The 23,404-nt window shown below is 41.4% G+C and overlaps 1 protein-coding gene across 2 annotated transcripts in view; it reads left to right on the forward strand.

Annotated features, from left to right (window-relative positions):
• The first annotated feature begins 170 nt into the window (after positions 1-170).
• Positions 171-23,404, forward strand: part of lrig2 (leucine-rich repeats and immunoglobulin-like domains 2) — a 29,924-nt gene continuing 6,690 nt past the window's right edge. For both annotated transcript variants that reach the window (XM_088920462.1, XM_088920463.1), the window contains exons 1-14: positions 171-501; positions 3,441-3,515; positions 5,460-5,594; positions 6,820-6,963; positions 7,227-7,370; positions 8,127-8,270; positions 9,535-9,678; positions 11,666-11,746; positions 12,678-12,749; positions 13,367-13,435; positions 15,033-15,196; positions 16,192-16,512; positions 19,377-19,658; positions 20,403-20,849. In XM_088920462.1, coding sequence (XP_088776588.1) covers positions 302-501; positions 3,441-3,515; positions 5,460-5,594; positions 6,820-6,963; positions 7,227-7,370; positions 8,127-8,270; positions 9,535-9,678; positions 11,666-11,746; positions 12,678-12,749; positions 13,367-13,435; positions 15,033-15,196; positions 16,192-16,512; positions 19,377-19,658; positions 20,403-20,849 — 2,422 coding nt within the window. In that variant the 5' untranslated portion in view covers positions 171-301. The remainder of the gene's footprint in view (positions 502-3,440; positions 3,516-5,459; positions 5,595-6,819; positions 6,964-7,226; positions 7,371-8,126; positions 8,271-9,534; positions 9,679-11,665; positions 11,747-12,677; positions 12,750-13,366; positions 13,436-15,032; positions 15,197-16,191; positions 16,513-19,376; positions 19,659-20,402; positions 20,850-23,404) is intronic.

Consider the following 23,404-nt stretch of genomic DNA (forward strand, 5'->3'; position numbering starts at 1 on the left):
GAGGGAAACTGAGTTCCGAGGACCGAGGGATTCTCAATTTTCGGATTTTGTTGCAGTTCCATATTTTTCTAGTTCTTGGGAGCAGCCGAGATTGGAAGGCGGAAGGGAATTCGCAAGGAAGGTGAAAAAAAAGGAACTGAAACTCAAATCGTTTTGGGATGCTTCTGGAGGGATTAAAAAGCCGCAGACGGATTTAAAATGGCACGCCAATGTTTCCGATGTTATGCAAACGTGGGTGGTTTGCTGTAGACAGAAAAGTACATATTTAGAAAAACCATTCTGAAATAGTTGCGAACTATTGATGGTGTTGGGATCCAAAATGGCGGCGGGGTGGCCCATCCCCCCGGCGCTGCTCCTGTGGGTTTTGGGTTCCGTTGGTATGGACCCTTGCCCATCCGCTTGCTCTTGCTCCGGACAGATCGGTTCTCCCGGACTGCTGGACTGCAGCCGAAAGAGACTGACCGCAGCCCCTCTGGACCCGCCTGCCTGGGTATCGCATGTGTAAGTGTGATCAATGCCTGGTCGTAGTGTGTCCGCTGGACTCCTCGTACAGTTTATCGCAGTAGGCTTCGGCACGGGTTGGTTATGAATAGAGACTGGCTTCCTGGGCTCGTATATACCATTCTATTATCAAGAAGTTTCTATCTAATTCTTACATTTTCGAAGTGACTCTGTGCCGTGCGGGTTGGGTTGCAGCGCTAAAGTTGCCTATCCGGGGACCAGCATGAGTGTTTTTCCACCCTGTCCAGTGTGAAGACCCCTGTTGCTGAAAATCTCCCGATCGGCACTCTCAGAGGACAGAAAATCAAACTGAAGTGTGCTGTTAGTTAACACGGTGCCTACGTTAATTATTACTTATTATTATTATTATTATTATTATTATTATTACATATACTGAACTGCAGGCCCGCCGATTCACCATCAGCACCATAAGAACTGAAGCAAGATTAGGAGAATTGTGAGAGTGATTTATTGTCTTTCTGGGGAGTTCTTGGAGGGCTCTCCTGGGGTCTGCTCCGATCTGGTCCTAGCCTGAAACATCCCTATTTAAAGTTACAACACACAGCTGTGTGTTTGGTTAAAAACAGCCTTGACACTTAACTATATTACATTTAATCTCAAGAAAATTTTTCTGCCCAGAAAAATCCCTGATTGTTTAAGGGGTCATCAATGTTGTGCCGATTCGAAGTCTTCCCTTTAGTGCAATATGGTGCCAAAATGGCCAGTTTGTAGTTTAGAAAGCTAGTCCGCCTCTGTGCAAGTAATATTGGAAACCTTAACTCAATTATTTGTCCTTCCTTGCTCCAAGCTATTACAATCCGACACTGAATGATTCAGGACTGTACTCTGGGGTTTCTCTCTTTTGTTTTATTGGGGGGGCTGGCGTTAGTTTTGTGTGGTTCGGTCTCTGGAAATATTTTCAGCAGCGCAGGACTTGTTGCCTGCCCAATTTGTTCATTCCTGAGCAAGTACATCGCTCCTCCCAGGCTTGTTTCCAACTGGAATGAAATTTTCAGTTTGTGGAAAAGTTGGACTTTATGATAGCCGCCCTAATAAAAAGCACGATTATCACCACAATGAGGTGTAATGTATTCTTTAAAAAGCCACGAGAGGCCTACGTGACGAAATGAAGAAACCCTGAAATAAGAATGTTTATAATTTAAGCGTCTCTCCAGGATTACACGGCATTAAAAAAAAAAAGGATGAAAGCATTTGAATGATGTGGCGGCTTTTTAGAGGTTTTACTGAAATTCGGTGACTGGTCAATAAGAAGTACGCTCCGAAGACATTACAATAGAAATGGATGACTCCCTGAAACAGAAATATGGCTTTGGATATTAATGTATCTATTAACACCTTAGCCTACTCATTGGAGACTATATTTCGAACTTTATAACGATTAGAAACAAATATATGAAACAATTTTAAACTGTGAAGAAAAACATCCAAACTAAGTCAACATTGTTCCTCCATAAGAACATAAGACTTTGCAATTTGAAGTATAAACATTTATGCCTTTATTAACGGGATAGTCATGTTCTAAAGGTGCTTGTTTAGATTAGAAAAGCTGCCACTCAATAAAATGTTAGTGAGAGTGTAGTTTTAACTGCAGAAAAGGTTAAAACAAATGTACCAATATACTACAAATATAACAGTATCCGTATACAATTAAGTTGAAACGGGTAAATATATTGGTACATATGTAGTTGTTGTTGCTGATGCTGATTGCATTTAGTTCTTTCAAGTGCCAGAAACAAACAAAATGTCCACTTTTTCTGCTGATCAATCCCACCATTTGTCTGTATTCTGTACTATATGTGTTCTCGTAGTGTCTGAAGTCCTCCTGGAAGGAACCAGTAGGTATCCGTTCAGTTCTCCATGTTTAGTAGCTCAGTCCCTCGTGCTTTATGTCATGAAACTCCAGCCATGTGTGCCCACATGCTTGCAGTCCTTGGAAATGCTGTAGATTAAAACTGCCGCAGAGAGAGGGGTGATCAGTGTTTCTGGTTGGAGATGGATTCGTAAGCTTGCTGATCATGTCTCAGACCTGCGCTGTAGCTGTTTTTCCAACAGGAAAGGCTGTACCTTGGAAGAAGAATTTTATTAAATCCCTCATGCTCCAAGGTCCTGTCTTCCACATTGTAGTGGAAAATAAACCCTGGTGATGGATTCACCTCACTTGAAGGTGTCAGTGTGCTTTATGCCTTATCACTTCATTTTCCCCACAGAGAGGAAGATGCCAATGTTGTGAGCTCGGCCGAGTTGCTCTGCACATCTGAATTATTTAGGCGTTGACAGCTCTGACGGGCTACATTAGTGGCACCCCTTGTGTCACGTGCTATTTGAAAGGTTGAATAATTCATGTTAATGTGAAACTGTATACTGTAATTCTGAGGCGCAGTGGGTGCGAGGTCAGCACTCTCTTCCAGAAATTGTCAGAGTATCAATGGAAATTGTCACGTATCAATGGTGGCTTGATTCCTGTGCCATGCAGTCAGTCTTGCTTCTCTTTTTTTAAATCCATCCATCATCTGTAGCCTCTGCATCCTGTGGCTGACAGGGGCGAGGAGGATGTTATCCCAGCTGACACAGTGTAAGGCAGAGCTACACCCTGGATGAGAAATCGGTCCATTGCAGGGAACATGCACACAACACACAGGGAGAATTTTAAGAGACACTGGCTCACCTGGCCAACACGTCTTTGGACCGTAGGAAGAAGCTGGGTGACTTGGAGTCCACTGCAGAGAGAACATGCGAATTTCAGACAGAGGGTACCCCAGTCTGAAATTGAAGCTGGAGATCAAGAGCTGTGAAGCAGCAGTGCTGTCACTACCTTGCACCTGTCTTTTTGTTATATTTTTTAAATGCTGTTCCAACGGTACTTAGTTGAATATGTGTAGCAAGAATTTTTTTTAAAAGACTTTTGTTTTCATTTTCAGCAATGTGAACTACAATGAACTGACAGCAATTCCTTTCATGGGAGAAGTGACTTCTAACATCACGGTTCTATCCCTGTAAGATGTTTTTGATGTATGACGCCTGGAAAAATCAAGTTGAAATACAACTTTTGGGATTTATTGCACAATAGACAGATCTTAATTTTTTTTTTACCCCCAAATTAGTTTTCTATACATGTGTGTATAAACCATGGAACTTCATTAAAAACACACTCACACTCTGTTGGGGATAAATGTCATGCTTAACAGCAGTTAATAAAATGTAGCATGACAGTAGCTGTATGTTTAGCAGTTTTCTTGTCCTTTGACAAAGGGAAAACAGTTACATTTCATAGAAAGTTTCCATGTAACTCTCTCTAAGCACCAAAAATTAAATATGAAGATTTTAAGGGTCTTTAAGCAGAGACTTTATACCTAAATGTGAGATGACTACACTATTTTACAATGCATGCATACACAGTGCCTTGCAAAATGTTTCAGCTCCCAGCATATTTCTCACGTGAATTGCAGTCATTACACTTTCAGACTTCATATGTAGAATCCATACAGTGTCATCTAAACTGATAAACAAAAATGGAAAATCAGTACTTTAGTTGCATAAATATTCAGCCCTTTTTCTGTGGCCACTTTAAATCATTTCAAATGCAAAAGATTAGTTAGCAATGGCCTCTGTGTGTAATCAAGTAATCTGAATTTGGAGTTTGTGTGACATTAGATCAGAGTGAAAAGCATTTATCCGAAAGTTCCTTTACTTGGATTTTGAACATCAAGCCACAACTCGCATAGTAATGTGATAAATGAAACGGGGAAATCAAGGAGCTTTTGAAACAAAAGTCAGAGATAAAGTGGTATTGGGGTTAAACAAGAAAAGTCACTGATTTGTAAGAAGTGGAATGCGCATGGAATGGACAGTCCAGATCGGGCCGCCCTTCCAGACTGAGCAAGCAGGAATTGTTAGAGATGCTACTGTGAAGCCAACATACTTTTTTTGTTGTTGAAATATTTGCAAAATTGTATGTCTGAGATGGGATGCAGTGTTCATACATGGACCATATCCTAGCTTTTACGCAATGTGGGACTGTATAATCGAGTGCCGAGAAAGTGGAAAACCTGTCTTAAGACAGCCAGAATCTAATACTGGGTTGAAAATTAATAAATTAAATTAATAAATTAAATTTCAACAGGATAATGCCTTAAGACACAAGGCCAAGGCCACTTGTTCTGACACAAAAATAGTTTGATTTCCTTCTGTAACTGATGAATTAGGCAAAAATTGCACTATCCCATTGTACAGAGCTGGTGGAGACATATTCAAAAAGACATGGCAGTATTAACTACCAAAGGTGCTTCCACTAAATACTGACCTAGGAGACTGACTACTAAAGCAAACATTTTGCAGACACTCAGCCTTTTTCATAAGTAACAAAGTTCAGTTTAGTAGTTAATTTTGAAAAAGAGTTCATTAAAAAAAAGATGTACATTTCCTGCAATTCATCCAAATATTGAATTATTGGTAGGGAATATAAATGTTTGCCAGGCACTGTGGATATGTAATAATGCACATACCTTGGTTTGTGTGAACCAGAAGTATATTTTGTTTCATTTTAGTGTAAGGATAGTTATTACTGGCTCATTTTCCTGTTCCAATTGTAACAGATATTTCTGTTAATAATGTTTAAGATTACATTTACACACTACATAATAGTTACACACTGCTGGATAGTATGCTTTGTAATAGCCCATGCATCCATAATTTACATCTACACTGCTTCACTGCATGACTGCACAAACCCACACAAAATATCACAGCTGTCAGTAAGAGAAATAGCAAACTGTTTAGCATGTCACGTAAAGCTTATGTGGATTTTATTATTACTTCTAGCCTGTAGGGCACTGTTACAGGTTTGAACCCTGATTACTCCTGTTGAGCTTTAAATCTCGCCTCCTTCCTCATCAGAGCTGATAAGTACCACTGTGCTTTTCCCTATGCTGTTTTAACAGGGTTCATAACCGAATCACTGACATGGTTACAGAGCAGCTCCAGCCCTATGTGTCTCTGGAGTCTTTAGATCTCAGCTCCAATGCTGTCTCGGAGATCAAAGCAGGCTCCTTCCCTCCGATGCAGCTGAAGTATCTGTAAGTTTTTTTATTTTAACTTCCTCGTGTTGCATTTCATGACACAAATACTGAATTTGATGGGGCGCATCTGTGAGATTGTTTACTCGGAAAGCTCTCTCATGTCACGATAAGGATGCATGTGAACCAATGAAAGTGCTCGCAAGGTTTGAGTTGTGTATGTCATGTTTGATCATTAGTTGTTGTGTGACAAACTTTTAAGTTTAGGCTAGGCAGCATGTGTAACAAAGAAATACAAAAAATAAGACATGATTTTGTATCAAGTTTCTGTTAAGAGAAGGGGAAAGTTAGAAATCATTCACAGTAGATCAACATTTGTAGAAGTATTTTGTATACGTTAAAAGATCCAAAAGTTACAAGAGACAATGCAGAAATGAAAAAAATAAAACTCTTTCCCATTGAAGCAGAGTTTTGGGTGGTAAGATGGGATTTATTTGGATAATGGAAAAGTGGAGCAAAATGTGATCACAAAGTCATCATCTATATTTCTTTGTGTTCTAACTAAAAATGTCTGACACCCAAGCAGTTACACTGCAGTGCAAGGCTCATGTTAACAAGGGAATGCCTTTGAATGGCCACCTAAAAATACCTTACTCTGAGACTTTGTGCCCCTTTAAACCACATAAAGAAACAACAGCTAACAAATTCATTTTAAAATTTACCCTTAAACCTAAGTAGAATGCTGATGGGTGATGTACGTGAAATTTCGTTCTGCATCTGTATGGTTGTACAGTTGCAGTCAGAGGCAAAACAACTCGTCATTGTTGATCCATGTAGTTTTATAAATGTTGTTTAGCAGTCAATGGTTTCTTAATCTATTGAAGTCTGATTTCACACCAGCAAACAGTAGCAAAACTTGCAGGTGAATTCTGTGAGTTTGGAAAGAGTGTGCCAGCCCCTTTGTATGCTGGTTCATACTGTAGTTCTGCAGATCCCTTTAAATCTTTCAGGGATGAGGCTGCTGAACTCATATTTACTGTGGCCTGAATTAACTGTGCCCATCACAAGCTTTAGTAGCTGATGGTGGTTTTCACTGGGTAGAAATGATGATTTTGACCACCTGAAAAGCTACCTCATAAGGCTTTGCCATTTGGTGGATCAAAGTTCTGCTTTAATCTGGATCTCTGCTCAATTTCAGTAGGTGGAATACGTCTTCTTGGCACTTGCTGTGTGTGGAAGTGTTTGGTGGTCACCATTTTGTCGTCTTCTGGCATTTCTGTTTCAGGAACCTGAGCAACAATAAAATCAGTACGCTGGAACCCGGGTGCTTTGACAACATCTCCAACTCATTAGTAGTTCTGAAACTGAACCGCAACAGAATTACATTTCTCCCACACAAAATCTTCCGACTGCCTCAGCTACAGTACTTGTAAGTAGTTTGTTTCTTATGAATTTATAAAAAGAATCACTAGAAATCATTTGATTATGAGGAGTAGTTGCTGATATTAAAACAAATCTATCCTTGTTGTGAGTCCTAGTGAACCTGTTCCTGTACTTTTAATGGAATACTAACATTAGGTTTTTTAAAGAAACTGTACAGAACAGTTGTGGAAATGTAAATTTGTTTTTCCAGCTCTTTGACACTGGCCTGCATCCTATTCAAAAACATTTTGTTCTGTTTTGTGCTTTCAGAGAGCTAAAGCGGAATAAGATTAAAGTGGTGGACAGTCTCACATTCCAAGGGCTGGACTCCCTCAAGTCACTGAAGATTCAGCGCAATGGCATCACTAAGCTCATGGATGGTGCTTTCTTTGGATTGAACAACATGGAAGAACTGTGAGTTTTAATGTGGGCTGTGATCTGCATTGCAGAGAACTGGTGAAAAGCCTGTGATATGTTTGATTCAGAGGTTAAACATCTCAGGAGATTTGGTACATATATGATGCTTTATTTAAACAGTTGTATTGTGGAAACTGCACTGTGCAGTAAGGAAGCCAAGTTGTTCACGTAGACGTGGGGACGATTGGAGACATGTCTCCAGGACCAGTAACAGTGTCCAGAAAACACATCACTGGTATCCACCGGATGACAGTGAGATCTGAAATGATGTGCTCTCCCGTTGTCTGTGCCAGTGTGTTTCAACAGTCCCGTTTGTGTGTGATTTGGATGTCTTTGCTTTTTTTTAATGCAGTTTTCACATTGCCATTGTTTGAATAGGCCAACAAGCTTTAAGGCCACCATCTGTATTTGTACAGTACCTTGTAAAAGTCTGGAATTCACCACCTGAATTGCTGAATTACAAATGATGTACACACTTTTTTAAAGTTTGTATTTTTGTCAAAACATGAATGCTCATTCTGGGGAATGAAATGTCAAATGAAACTGCAAAGCAAAATCAGTCTCTATACATACAGCATGTATGTGGCTTGTATGGTTATTTTATAGAACTTAAATGGTTTTAGTATGTAAGAATGAACAGTCCTATTTAAATTACCACCATTGTGGAGAATATACACCATTTCCACTTCACGTATTCTTCAGACTGCCCAGAGCTGGTCTGTTTCAATCTGTCTGTGACTTCCCCACACCCAGGGAGCTGGAGCACAATAACCTGACGGAAGTGAATAAAGGCTGGCTGTACGGGCTGAGAATGCTGCGAGTGCTGCGCGTTAGCCAGAACGCCATTCGTGAAATCAGGCCGGATGCCTGGGAGTTCTGCCAGAGGCTCGAGGAGCTGTAAGTGCTCTTTTCCATTTGGATTCCACAGGAGAGCGTGCGTGAAGTGACGCCATTTTATTTCATTCTGCCTTGGTTGGTCGGGAATGGGTTTTCCTGGCTCGAGCCCAGTGAAAGTTGGGGAAGGGGACAGACAGTACATCAAATACAGTGTTTGCGCTCTATAATGCTAAATCTTAAGCAGTCATGAGCAGACCGGCAACTGCGCTGTGCTGGAGTATGTGGGTTAGCAGCCTCCTTTAATTTTGATTCTCGTTATTTTCGGGTGGGAGATGCCGGTGGCACGGTGGTTAGCATTGCTGCCTTGCAGAACTGGGGCCTCGGGTTCAATTCTGGACTTGGTGTGCTATCTGTGTGGAGTTTGTATGTTCTTCCCGTGTTTGTGTGAGCGTGACTTTTCTCCAGGTGCTCCGGGTTCCTCCCATAGTCCAAAAACATACTGGTAGGTTAATTGGCTCTGGTGTGTATGTCTGTGTGTGCCCCTGTGATCTGTTGCTTGCTGGGATAGGCTCTGTCTTCCCCTGGACCCTGAATTGGAAGAAGAGGTTAGAAGATGGATGCGTTATTTTCTGGTTTTTCATTTTGTAAATTGGTGCCACTTTGATTTTTGTATAAAATGTGAATGAATTGTAGTACAATAATGAAAAAAAAACAGATACCCATGCTAGCCTAGTAAAATACTTAAGTATAATTCATTTCTTAGTAGTAAATGTTTTGTGTTTTTATTATTGTTTAAGAATTTTGTTCAGTGTTGGCTTATGTGGTAACTTTTCCAACCACTGGAAATTATTCATAGCACAAAGGAATTGGGCTTGTGCTTAGTGTTTTTATCTGCTTAATAGAAACACTTTTTTGTTTGCATCAGTGAACGTTGAATTCCCTGCCTTTTTAAGGTATAAAAGAAAGCAATAAAAAAAGAATTTGACATTCCTCTTTTTGCTGTGGGCAAAATTCCACCGGTGTTAAAAATGGATTAAGATAGGAATTTGCCCATGCAAGAAAATTCTGAAAATCTTGAGCCAGAATATAACCACCACATTCCTTCAGTTCCTCTTCCAGATACTTATTAAATGTAGGTCAGTGTCATTAGATGTAAACTGCGTTTTGGAGGCCAGGTTTTACGTGAGGTTGTCGCTGTTTAAAAACAAAGGTGGATTCGTTTAATTGACCTTTTCTTGTAATCGGTGTGTGTTTCATTGTGTAGTAATGTGTATTTTGGTGCTGGAACATTGCTGTATGTCCATCCTCCTTTTCCTCTTTGTAGGGATTTATCCCATAACCATCTGTCTCGCTTGGAGGAGACGGCATTTTCTGGGCTCAGTTTGCTGGAGACCCTGAATCTGGCGGAGAACTCGGTCAGTCACCTGGGAGAAGGGGTCTTCAGCGGCCTCTCCAGCTTGCGCACTCTGTAAGTGAATGAAAGGCTGTACCTGGCTATGGCCTTTCGTTGTCTGATGGGCTCTGCATCGCTCCCCATGATAAACGCTGCATATTGTGGCTGTAGTTTTCAAGAATGACTATATCCGTATGCATTTGCTTCTGTTCTCTGTCCTTGCATGAGACGTGCGTATGTTCTGCCTTTATACTTCATTCAGAAAGACCCCTATATTTAAAATTTGTCCCATTAATGGTGGTGATTTCTGTCATCTTCAGGAATCCTCTGCAGTAAAGTGAACTTGCTAATTATGTTTGCTATGTTGAATGTTAATGTATTTTGAACTGTGGAATCTAAGGACAAAGGAGTCTTGTGTGATAAGCTCTAAATTTGTTATCATTCTAAATACAATGAAAGAACACAAAGTTTACAAACAGATAACAGGAGGACTGGATAACTGCAGCTGTGTTTATTTCTTCTATCTGGACATCTTGACTACAAATGCCTTTATTGTTGAAACAGGCGATTATTGGGATTCAACCAGGCAGTCAAGTTCTATTAACCTAATGCAACCTTTTAATGAAATAATTAAAAGTAATCTCGTTTGGATTTGAAAAAGCATGAAGCAGGACAAGAGTAGATTAATTAGGGGGCTTTGTTCAGTTCCCGGAGGGCGTCGGACAGCTGACAGAGGGAACCATTCAGTTCAGGGTCACTGAGTGTTCTCGGACTGCGGGGCTGGGCAAGGGAACAAGGCAGCCGCGTTCTGGCCCAGCCAGGCGTGAGAGACAAGCAGTGAGCAGCCCAGCGAGCTGGAACAGGGCTTCATCTGCGCAAATGTAGGCCTATTTAGAGGTCGCCTATAGTTAAAACTTAAAAATATTCATTGCTTAATTATATTTTATTGACTTGCAATATGGACTCTTATTCCTGTGTTTTGTTACACAGGCAATGATGAAATCTTTTATGAGTGAAAACATTTTTTAGGAATTGTACTGAATGGTCATATCTTATAGGGATGCACTGATATGGAATTTCTGGGATGATAACGATAACCGATAATTAACAGCCTGTTGTGGCCGATACAGATACTGATAACCAATAATTCTTCTTTTTGGCATTTTAAAACAAGTTCACACTATAATCTGCAGTTGATGTGTAATAAGGGTGAGACAGCTTAGCATAGTCATCGGACCAACGTCAGAAGTCCATATGTCTGTTGTGAAGCTGATGTCTCTGACGTTAGCTTTGATCAGGTTGTGTATGTGTGTGGCGACAACATCACAGAGAGCCAGCAAGGCAACATCAGAAAATCAATTACTTGATGGAATCCTTGGTCCTCCACAATTGAAAAGGAATGGTCATCAAGTGCCATAAGCTCCATGATTTTGTCTGTGATTTCTTTAGCCTTTGGACTGTCCTTGGCAACTTTTCTGCAATTTTCCAATGCCTGTTGGATAGGCATCTCTGCACTTGCTACTGTTTTTTGTTTTCTTGCTAATGATTGCTGCCTCATATACATTAAATAAATCATTGGAATGACGAGTTTTCAAATGACTAATTTAGATTAGTGGTATTGAAACTCTTTACTTTTTCCTCCTCGCTGTACTTCAGCTGAACATTTGTTGCAAATTGCTCTTCTGTTGTCCTCTGCTGAAATGGTGAAAATCTTCCACACCGCCAACATTTTCACTCTGCAGCAACCGTACTGTACCCAGTCTAGTGCGTCAGTGCGTGCACATAAAAAAAAACTAGTTGCGCAAACAAAAATAGGACGCCACATTATCGGTTGTAATTATTGACTGGAATTCCTACATCGGAATGATAATAAATACATTTTCCTATTTATCAGAGAATAATATATCGGCACCCCTAATATTTTAGACACTTCCTGAGTGTTCATTGGTTGGTCCTTATTTTTATGGGGAAAAAATACTTATGTCTTTTTCTTATTTCTTTGCTTGTGGCTTTAAGGTTTAATTTCTTCAGTTTCTGAAGTGTTTGTTTTGCTTCATCTCAGAGACCTACGGAATAACGAGATCTCGTGGGCTATTGAAGATTCTGTCGGAATATTCGTTGGGATGAAAAAGTTAAATACGATGTATGTATATCCTCTTGGTTTTCCAATCAATCATGCTGTTAATATCAATTAAAGAAGGCTGTAGGAACACCTGTATTACATGTTAATGTTCCTTATAGACTATTATGATTGTTATAATTGGCGTTACTTGTTTATTATATTTACCTTCTTAATCCTGCCTGGTCAAGAGTGCTCAAGCCAGTGGAGGAGTTTCAAGTGGCTTTGCAAGCAAAGAGTCTCTTCGGTCTGTAGGGTAGCCCCTGTTGTCCCGACTTGAATATTGTAATACAGGTTGTCATTAGCCCACTGTTACCAGGATCCTCCAGACAGTGGTGAACAGTTGGCCAAACCACTCCCGTTACAGAAGTTGAGTACAAGTTTTTCTCGGGGAAGTGTGGTTAGTCTTTTCTATCCCAGTATTGATGCATATCTGAGTTGCATTAATGCATTAATGTTATTAATTAATACCTGTGGGTGTTAATATCAAGTTAATAAAAAATAGACCATTGGTTTGAGCATTATGGTGGACATTGGATCTCAATGTGATAATGCAGCAGCAGATTCTGGGGGTTCCTGCAAGAGCACTAGTATCTACTGGCTGCTGTGTTTCTCCATTTTCCTGTCTCCGTTCCAAAAGACAGTTTTGTATGCGGTGTGTGAAAACGTGCCTTGAAAGGCAACTGCGTGTACATTTTTTCTTCTCATCAGTTTGAACGCAATGATGTGACTGGGGTTGAAAATTCAATTCCAGCTCCAATCAGGTAAAAAAAGAGGAGAAACTAATCTTGGTACCAATTTTTAGTATTAATATTAGTAGCATTACATACAATCTGTTCACTATTGAGGACAGTTGAGTCTCAGTGCTTCAAGTTCTAATTGAGTTTGGTGACCTGCCTGCTCTGTGGGCCATTTGCCTTGTCTACAAAGTGTAATTAGAGTATTGTTTTTCCAGAGTGCTGCAGAGGAACAAAATTAAATCCATCACGAAGAAAGCCTTTGATGGCCTAGAGGCTTTGGAACATATGTGAGTGTGTCTAGATTCACACCTTTCTTGCCTTTCTTGAGAGTGCATATGAGAAGAAATGTATTAATCTTGCTAAGATAAGATCACTTTATTGGCCATATACAATTTCTTGTATTAGGAATTTGTCTTTTGGCATACCCCAGCTTGCTCTCCATGAGACACACAGACAGGGAGAGAAGCTGGGGGTCAGAGCGCAGGGTCAGCCATTTATACGGCGCCCCTGGAGCAGTTGGGGTTAAGGGCCTTGCTCAGGGGCCCAACGGAGTAGGATTCCTCTGCTGGCCGCAGGATACGAACCGGAATCCTTCCAGACAGATTCTTAGCCACAGATCCACCGCATTATCTGCTTCCACAAGTTTTTTATGTAATTAAACGCTCCTAAATTGTCATTGTTGACCTGGAACTACCTGGAAAAATTCACTAATGTTCAGCAGTAAACTGGCATTTTAAGGAATGTTCAGTTTTAAATCATTATTGTTACACAAGAATATCTTGTATTAAAATACTCCTCTGTGTCTAGGTTTGTATGAAGAAAAATGTTCAGTCCTGTCATGTCTTCAGATTTGTTTTATCATAAGGTGTGATAAAAATGCAAATTTCTTTTTGTTTTGGAACAGTGACTTAAGTAAAAACAGCATCATGTCGATTCACCCTGAAGCATTTTCCCACCTGAGACTTAAAGAGCTGTAAGTAAAGAAAACTGATTAGTGTAACAGACTGTAGAGCAGAGGATGACAGATTCCCTAGTGTCACAGCCAGTAAAAGCACTTGCGTGAGCCTCAGTTTGAGACTTGCAGTCTAGACATCACTGCTTTGTGGACAGGCCATTGTCCAGGTGTGACAGGGTTATCTGAACACCTGGCACATATTTTATCTCTGTGTTGATTTATCTCTGTGGTTGTGTGGGATGGAGATAGCCAGGGTATCCATGATCCACTGTACAGCAACAGTCCTTCCTCAGGTCATGAGAGCCACTTTCTCTTTTCCTGCATTTGAAGCAGACTCTCCTGTGGGCACTGTGGGACGTGTGCCTGTTTCAGAGGAAAGTGCACAATCAAGGACACAGTACTGTGTGTCTTATCTGTTTTCAAAACGAAAAAGTTACCTACATTATACCTGAAATGTCTGAGAAACGAGAAATACCTCAGCTTTTCTGGGAAAAGTTTTTAAATACGATTTTAATTTGGTTAGCTAGCCTGAGCTTGTAAAATACATGTTGACTGGGAGATACTGAAATCTTTTCCCTTTGGAAAGTTATAGCTAGGATTTATCCTTGGTGACTTATACTGTATACTCATACAATGTCACCTTTCTCAGCATTGTTTTTTTTTCCTTTAATCGTTCACTTAAGGTTCCTAAAAGTAAGATGCACAAAACCCAAGAGTAAACATTTAGTTTTGATCTCTTTTCTATTTAACATGACACTAAAAAACCACAATCCTCATTCTCAGTGTGACAAGTTTTTAGTATAGAAAGAAAAATGGAGAAATTACAGTGGTAGCACATTAAGTTACTGTCCTTTAGTCAGATCACAACCAGTTAGCATGTCAGCCTGAAACTAAGCAGTGAACGTCTGCTAGATTTACTTTACAGAACCCCTGTAATTACGTTAGAGTGGAAGCACACAAGGCACCTTGAATTAAATCTCCATATTTGCATATTTGAAGTATTTAAAGATATAATGCAGTTACAGACATAAATATTCTTACTCCATAATACCAAGTGGTATTCACTAATGTCTTAAATGTATTGCATTTTTTCTTAAACTATACTTACAGTAATACCTCATCTGAGAAATTGTGCAGTGATTGTGTATGACTTACACCTGCAAACATCACTTTATACTTTGTGCATACAGTAGAAATCAGGAGTTGTAGGAAGAAGCTTTATACTGTATGGCTTTTAGTCTTTTCTGAGCTTGTTTCAAGTGCATTTCAGATGACGATGGTTTTGTGGCCAAGTTTACACAGGCCTGTCCATTTTGCTGTCATTGAAGTAAGAGCTAGATTTATTATTAATGACAGTTTGCATACCTTCTGTCATTTGCAATTCTTCTACAATTTGGCTAATAGTGTTGCTTCTAAATTATATATAAACATTTGCCGTAGGTTTTATAGCTTTCATCAGTGGCACTGCTCAGAGCTGCACACCAGTTCCCAGATGGATCTTTAATAGTAGTTAAGCTTGCAGCAATGTCTGAATGTTCATGATGCAGTATGTCAGAAATGGAAAATGAAATGCCTGGCAAAGGATTTCTGGACACTTCCTGTTTGTCTTTCCCAGGCTGCTGAACACAAGCAGCTTGCTGTGTGACTGCCAGCTGAAGTGGTTAGGACAGTGGCTGATTGACAGCCGGTTCCAGCAGTCTGCAACGGCCGTCTGTGCCCACCCTGCCAGCCTGGCAGGCAGGAGTGTGCTCACTGTGAATCTGGAGGACTTTGTCTGTGGTGAGTGAGTCACATGTCTGTTCTCAGTCAAGCCAGCAAAGTGCTAACCCCAGTCACTCTCCTTTGCCACACACACTGAGCCTTGCCTTCTGGCTGAGACGAGAACTTTTTGTGCATTGCCTGAGGCTGTTGATCTCAACTCTAGTCCTGGAACACCCCTGTGGTTTCTGATTTTTGTACCAACTGAGCTCTTAATCGATTCCTTTAATTGTTCTTTTTGTTTAATTAGACCTTTTCAATGGATTTTCTGTAATGGTTTTGTTATTAAAAGAAATGCAGCAAATTAACTCTATTGTTTCTCTCCTCAGGTTGCTTATTAAATGGTTGCTACCTTGTTTCATCCTAAAGAACTATTAATAGGTAGCCAGTTAATACTGGTAACCGGTAATGTCCTGGGGGGAGTGATACTTGCTCCCTAGATAGTTGCTTGTAAAAAGCAGATAACTTTTGTGTTAGAAGATGTGCAGAAGATGAGCTTTATGACCCAGGAGTCATGGGTTCAACATGGAATTATGTCACTAGAAACCAGAAATTAATTAAGGGATGACATTAATTACGAACACTATCCAACTTGCTGAGTCTTATTATCCTGCTGTGACTAAATAGAGATTATTTAGCCTTGGTGATTAAGAGAACACAAGTGGAAATGACATGAGTGAACTTTTAAAACCAAAACCAGGAGTTATTTGTTTACACAAAGGGTTGTGGGAGTATGGAACAGGCAACTCAGCCATGCTGTTTTGTGCTGATACCCTAACGTCTCTCAGGAAATGGCTGAATGAGATTGTTGAATCCTTGAAGTGCTAACTACCCAGCAGGCCAGATGTGCTGAATGGTTTCCTCTTGTTTGTAAGCTTTATGCACTTGAGAGCTCAGCTGGGATGTAAACCAGGAGAGAGGGGGGTTCTCCAGGACCAGGTCTGAGAATGACTGACCTAAGGTGATGGGCTGCAGCAATGGCCTAGCAACTGTTATCACGCCCTTCTCTCCTCCAGATGATTTTCCCAAGCCCCAGATCACGGCGCACCCTGAGACCTCGGTGGTCCTGCGGGGGTCCAACGTGACGCTGAGCTGCACAGCGGCCAGCAGCAGCGACTCGCCCATGGCCACGGCCTGGAGGAAGGACGGGGAGGTGCTGTACGATGCTGAGGTGCAGAACTTCGCCAGGTACAGGGAGCAGGAGGGAGACGTGGTGGAGTACACCACCGTGCTCCACCTCGTCAGCGTCAACTTCACCGACGAGGGGCGCTACCAGTGCGTCGTCACCAACCACTTCGGCTCCAACTACTCCAACCGGGCCAAGCTCACAGTCAACGGTGAGGGTTCTTGGCTTTGCTTTTCTTTGCCTTTAGTTTTGAAGCCTCACCAGCCTCTCTCCCCTCTATCAGTTATTGTTTTTGCTGACACCCTGAAACTGCAGGTAGAGGATGGAAGTGAATAAATAAAGTATCCTTTTCTGTGTCGGAAAATAGAATAGGTAACGTAGTGGTCATTTAATTCCAGTGACATTTCCCCCATTCATAAGCTTTTAATTTTGGTTGTGCAGTATTGCTGGATTTTTTCCCCCTTCTTGGGATGTTTTTGTCTGTTGAAAAGCCTGTTTAGGAAAATTAGCATATTCTGTTTGGAAAAAAATACTAATTGAAGCAGATCCGATGCCTATTAATCTGTTCTCAGTTGTATCTTTTCAGACGTGATGCAGGCTTTCTGTAAATGTATCAGTGCTCCATCTGAGAAACTGTAGAGTAATTGTGTACCACTGACACCTGCAATAATTAATTACCTTGAACATTTTACTAGTGACACTTAGAACTCATTAATTTTATAGGAAGGAGCTTTGTTCCGCAGTAAATAGCAAAACATATATCTTGCGCTGTGTGGTGTGAACAGGTTGTGATTTAATGCGTTTGCTCTAGGTGTTTTCTCTAATGCTGCAGTTGCTTGAGTATGAGTGGTGGAGTTTAAGAAGTTTTCTCCTGTACAGCAGGCCCTTTTCACTTAAAATATCAGGCTCTTGTCTTCTGCTCAGTAAAGATTTAATCAAAATCGCATATCCTGACTGCTGGAGAATCACTTTCTTGATTTGTAAAGCACCATTCCAAGAAGCTGAGCTGTCTAGAGTAGTGGTTCTCAAACTTTTTGGACCAAGTACCACCCCTAATCCAACCAAAGCATCCAAGTACCACCTACAAGTCATCATCTCATACTCATAGGAACCCCAGAAATTCTCAATGACCAACATGAGCGTGCGTGCACACACACTCACACATACATATAATAAATATTATAATAATAAACTTTATTTCATATAGCGCCTTTAAAGGTGGCTTCTCAAAGTGTTTTACAGAAAAAAAACAGTAACACCATTTCAGTGAGAGGGGTGAGCCTGTTTAGTCGAGCAAAGCAGATGTGAATTAATTTTTCGAGCCTTGATACAATTCACAACAGAGTCTAACAGATTTGAAATCGTCAGGCATTTTCTTGACGGCAAAGGTCTCGCGGTGGATGTTGCAATGCGTCCATTAATTTCTGGAGCAACCTCTCTAATTCGTGCAACTACACCGTTATGTCGGCTTGTCATCACTCTAGCACCGTCTGTACAAACTCCGACAGATTTTATCCAGTCGATGCCATTCTCTTCGATAAATTCATTCAGAAGCTGAAATATGTGCTCTCCTGTAGTTCCTGTTGGAAGCGGTTTACAGAACAGAAAGTCCTCATGGGACGTACCCTCAAACTCGTATCTAACGTAAACAAGCAAATTGGCCAAATCGACTACAGACTCATCTAATTGCAGTGAAAAACATCTGCTCATCTTAATGCGCTCTATCAGTGTACTTTTGATATAATCCTTCATTTCAATAATTCTATGAATGACTGTGTCTTTCGGGGGGGGCAGCAGGTCGAGCTGTTTAGCAGCTTTTTCTCCACACATAATACGTGTCAGCTCTTTTGCCAACGGTAAATAAGGTTCTTCAAAAATAGTGTGGTTTACCTGCTTTAGCAATCCGCAAGCTTGCATTTTTCCGCATTTCCGTTTTTATTTCCGTATTTATTTAAAGTTTTTATTTCATGCGCATGGGAGCGAAACACAGAGACGCTCGGTGTATTTTTCTCAAATTAACTTAGAACAGTTCTTAAATATTTTTCTGTTATCTATCACGCTTTCCTGTGCTCACAAGATTACCAGCGTTCATAGCACGTATTTCTATGCATTCCTGTGTTTACAACGTTGGCATTGTTCCAAAATCACGCACATTCTCCTTCCTCCCTATTTGCTGGAGATACAGTAGCTTTTTTAAATACAATTGGTCACTTGCGTCCGTAGCACGCATTCCTATAGAGTGGTATAGAATTACAGAGTATCTCTTGTGTCCACTCAAGTATTAGCGCGCACTGTATCGTAGTACGTAGGCTGCGTATTCGACGCGTATTAAAATACCCGTCCCGATTTTTCAGCGCACACGACACAGTTCCAGGGTCATTTGGCGTACCACCTGGCGGCACTCCGCGTACCACTGCCGGTACGCGTACCACAGTTTGAGAACCACTGGTCTAGAGGGTATGGCGAACTGGGTGGAGCTGTGGAGTGCTGCGAATTTTCTAAGAAGGCACACAAATTCTTCAGTTATGTCGATATATATGGAGTATTAAACACTTTGTTGTTTGCATTTAGTGCTTGTCTGTATGTGTATCTTAAAACATTTACATGGCAAGTCAAAAACTATCTAGGGACACTATCACATATATAGTAATATAAAGTTTGAACATTTGTTTATCTTAGCTAAATCTAAATTTTAGCCCTTTTTTCCAGTTTTGGTACTACCAGTTACCCCATTGCACAGCTACATAGTTAATGATCTGTGATTTTTCTACTACATTTTTCATTTAAAGCGATTATCAAAAATAAGCTTAATTATAATTTGTCTAAGTCATAACTGTATCCTACTAAAAAAAACCTTAACTGCATTGTTGGGCTGTTTTTTTCTGCTTTTTGATTCTTCTTGCCATTACTAAGTGCAGTTGTTTTTCTAATGCAGTATGCACATACTGTCTGTGTATTGTTGTTAATGCCACTGAGTCCTTGCTGTTTTATTAATTGTGTCATGGAGAGGGACGATGGAGGTGTGTGGGCGCCCAGACTGTGTGATAACAGTGCCTGTAACCCCTCCCCCCGCAGAGCTGCCCTCCTTCCTGAAGACGCCGATGGACCTGACGATCCGCACGGGCGCGATGGTCCGTCTGGAGTGCGCTGCCGACGGGCACCCCTCCCCCCAGATCTCCTGGCAGAAGGACGGCGGCACGGATTTCCCTGCCGCGCGGGAGCGCCGCATGCACGTCATGCCTGACGACGACATCTTCTTCATCGCCAACGTCAAGACGGAGGACATGGGCGTGTACAGCTGCACGGCGCAGAACGCAGCCGGGAGCCTGTCTGCTAACGCCACCCTCACGGTGCTGGGTGAGTGTGGAGGTGCCTCATGCCAAGCACACCCTCGTCGTCCGTCGGTCAGAGGTGCTGTCGAATGAAAACAGCTTGCACCCTTTAGGACCCTGCTATGAAGGAACTACTTTAGGGATAATTAAAACATACAGATGCTTTTACATTTCCTTGGAAACTGAGCCCACGGGAAGCCACATTCTGCCCAGGGCTACTAAGATTAATTCGGGCTGTATTGCAGGACTCCCTTCGACTAATTAACCACACTATTTAAACCCTGATATGCCACTGGTACAGTGCTCTGTCATTGAGCTGCTTCTAAGATTACAGCAGTGTGCTTTAATAGTACTGATCTGTTTCTCTGAAGTTGTTCTCCACCTGAGGAATTCCTAATCCGTCCTGAACCTGATTTGCCCAGCACTGGACTAGTGGCATTCAGTTTTCCACCTGTTCCGCAATCAGTGGCACAGCCTCCCTGTCTCCCTGTCTGTTCCTGCCCTGAAGGCTGTGTTTGCTTTCAGGCCAGTCCTGTTCTCAACCGATATATCATGCTCTCAGTGTCCATCACTCTCTTTCCTGCCTCGGCCATCTCCAGCAGCCTCCGAGCTCCACCACTTCGGCTCTCTGTTCAACGTGCTTCACGTCTTAAATTCTGAGAAAGACAGAGCAGCTCTTTGGCCAAAGTTGCTCCTGCTTTCCTGTTTTTAAAGTGCAAGTGTGTAGCAGTAGTGGTGAACAGTGTTTCTTTGGGTGGTGTAATTGTAGAAACCCCCTCTTTTGTGAGACCCCTGGAGGACCGGACAGTGGCCCGTGGAGAGACGGCCGTCCTGCAGTGCATAGCTGGCGGCAGCCCCGCCCCTCGGCTGAACTGGACCAAGGACGACGGCCCGCTCGTCGTTACCGAGCGCCACTTCTTCGCCGCTGCCAATCAGCTGCTGATCATCGTGGACGCCGGCCCCAGCGACGCGGGGAAGTATACCTGCATCATGTCCAACACGCTGGGCACCGAGCGCGGGCACATCTACCTCAGCGTGGTGCCCTCCCCAAACTGCGACACGGCGGGGGCCGGCGGGTACGACGACGACGGCTGGACCACAGTGGGCATCGTCATCATCGTGGTGGTGTGCTGCGTGGTGGGCACCTCGCTGGTGTGGGTCATTGTCATCTACCACATGAGGAAGAGGAGCGAGGACTACAGCATCAGCAACACAGGTCAGTGAGCAGTGAAGGTCAGAAATAAACCACAGGCACTGTGGCAAGTCATCTGGTTGTGTTGCATCTCGGTGGACGTGCTGTTGCAGCGTATTGCAGGGCTTGAAATTTGGCCATTCACCACTGCATCTTCACTTTAAATAACTCTCTCCGTATTGCCGTTTCTGAAACGATCTCTTAAAATGTTTGATCCTGACAGGTGTCAGTTAAAACACAAACAGTCTTTCTAAAATGTGTTAATTGCCAGATAACAGCTGCTGCTCTTTTAATGAGTTTCATGCCATTCACTTTTTCAACGGAGAAATGTCATTAACGGTGAATACACGATTGTGCTATTTCCACAGTTTGCGGATTGGGTCAGACAGAAAGTGTTCTTTATTTTCATTACACATCATGCATTTGCCACAATTTATGACAAATGGTATCAGTAATTGCTTTTTATGTAGTAAATTGGTATTTTTGATGCTACTATATAAACTGTGTAGTGTCACCTTACAATAACACCTGGAAAACGTCTCCCACAATAACACTATGTTTTGGAAATAATATTGTATAGATTGCACTCGATCTACATGGTTTATGTAGCTTTTCCACTTCTTACAGGCCCACTGATAGCTTCCTCACTTTTCTTCATTTTATGAATTGTAGATTAATTTACATCAAACAGCCAGCAGCACCATTACTTGGTGCTTTACGTAACTTATCAAGCTCTTCATTTTTTCTTCTAAGTTTATCAAGGCTCTAGAGTCTTAAGCAACACAGGACTCTTTGTCCTTTCTCATACAATTAGGAGATATTTTGATTAATTTATTATTTATCTAAGACTATTACATTTATTTAGGAAATCACTAATGCATCTTTGCACAATCCAATAACAATAACCATCAAAGCCCAATGCATTAATGCACACTAATATGTCCAGAATGCTTTAAGAACGTGAGAGAAATTGCGGGCACGTCTTGCGCCAACATGAATCACAGCTCCTGTATGCTTCTCGAACTCGCTGACTCAAAACCCGGGGTCACAGAAGGTAAAAAAGGATACAGGAAGTTCTGCGCAGATTCTCACAACCTTGTAAGGTAAAATCAGGTATAGAAAGAGATTATTGTATTGTTGTATGCAATAAGTTAGTGTGTAGCACCAGTTGTAATACAATTTTTATTATGGTAATTTATCATCTCGGAAAATTTAGAAGAAGGCAAAAAACATTAGCATTATACAGAACAGTTAATATATATAGAAGAGTTTAAATATGATTTCTAAGTGGCTCAACTGTCCGAACCCTATGATCCAGTCGTTGTGGGTTTGAGCCTGGTCGCTAGCTGGCTGTGACCGAGAATCCTCAAACAGCGGAGAGCGATCGGCTGACCTCGTGGGTCATGGTGACTCAGCAACCCCTTGACATTCTGGGCACTTGCAGCGCAGCTGGCGAGCGAGGTGCCTCCCCGCCAGTCAGAGCTGATTCATGCCAGGGGCCCTGTAGTCAAGTGTCAAGTGTAAAGAGACACGTGGCTCAGAGGTGACCAGTTCAGAGAAAACCACACTTCGGTATCCTCACCCAAGTGTAGTTTCAGAGTCTGTAGCCTGAGATGTGAACAATGTTGCCTGTTGAAAATTGGATTTTCTTCTAACAGATGATCATTGGTGATTCTAAATTGAATCTACCTAAGCAAAAAGTACTTATTGACCTGCAAGATCTAATATGGGATCATGGAGCAGCAGAACAGAAAACAGAATCCCTGTGTTCTGATTCACTTTTTCACAACTGAAAGAAGGTCAGAGTTCAAAGTGAAGCACACACAAGGTGATTTAGGTGTTGTAAGGAGTCAACAGTTCTTTGAAGGAGTCAGGAGCCAAAACATTCAAGCTGTTAAAAAGGTGAACAGCAATGTTTTGAATTTTTATTCTGAAATAAAATTAACAGGGAACTAAGGCAGGGAATCTAAATCAGCAGAGATGCTCCTACATTTTAATTATAAGCTGAGTTCTGAACATATTGTAATTTAAGAACCTCTTTGGAAACATTGGCTAACATCTGCGTTACAATAATCAAGCCTTGGAAAATGAAATGCATGCATTAGCTTCTCTGCATCAGATTGAGTGAGATGAACAGGTACAAGCAATGTTCTGAAGATGGAAAAAAGAGTTATGCAACACTGTAAACCTGAATCAAAGTTCAGATCCAAGATTGCTGGTCTCATTTCAGGATCATCCATAATCAAAGATCGAAACATTAGCAAAGCTGAAAAGGCAAGCCAATCAGCATGACATTAAGTGTCAAATTTCAGGTATAATTTGATTGAAATTTTACCATATTTAGATACCATATGTTGTTTTTATATGCATGCACATTGTAAAATGTGAGAAACAGACGTGATTTAATTAAGATTGTCATAAGACAGTTTGTTGCTGGCATTGGTTCTGAGCCACTGATTGGGGAAAAAAAGCATATGCTGGAAGATGGTTTTAAAGGCAAAGTGAAGAATAATACATTATTAACTCTCAGCCTGCTTTGCTCATTCTTTAGTCTTTCATTGAAATGATCTTAAGGAACC

Source organism: Atractosteus spatula, chromosome 7 (genome assembly GCF_055471065.1).
Source record: "Atractosteus spatula isolate fAtrSpa1 chromosome 7, fAtrSpa1.hap1, whole genome shotgun sequence".
NCBI lineage: Eukaryota > Metazoa > Chordata > Actinopteri > Semionotiformes > Lepisosteidae > Atractosteus > Atractosteus spatula.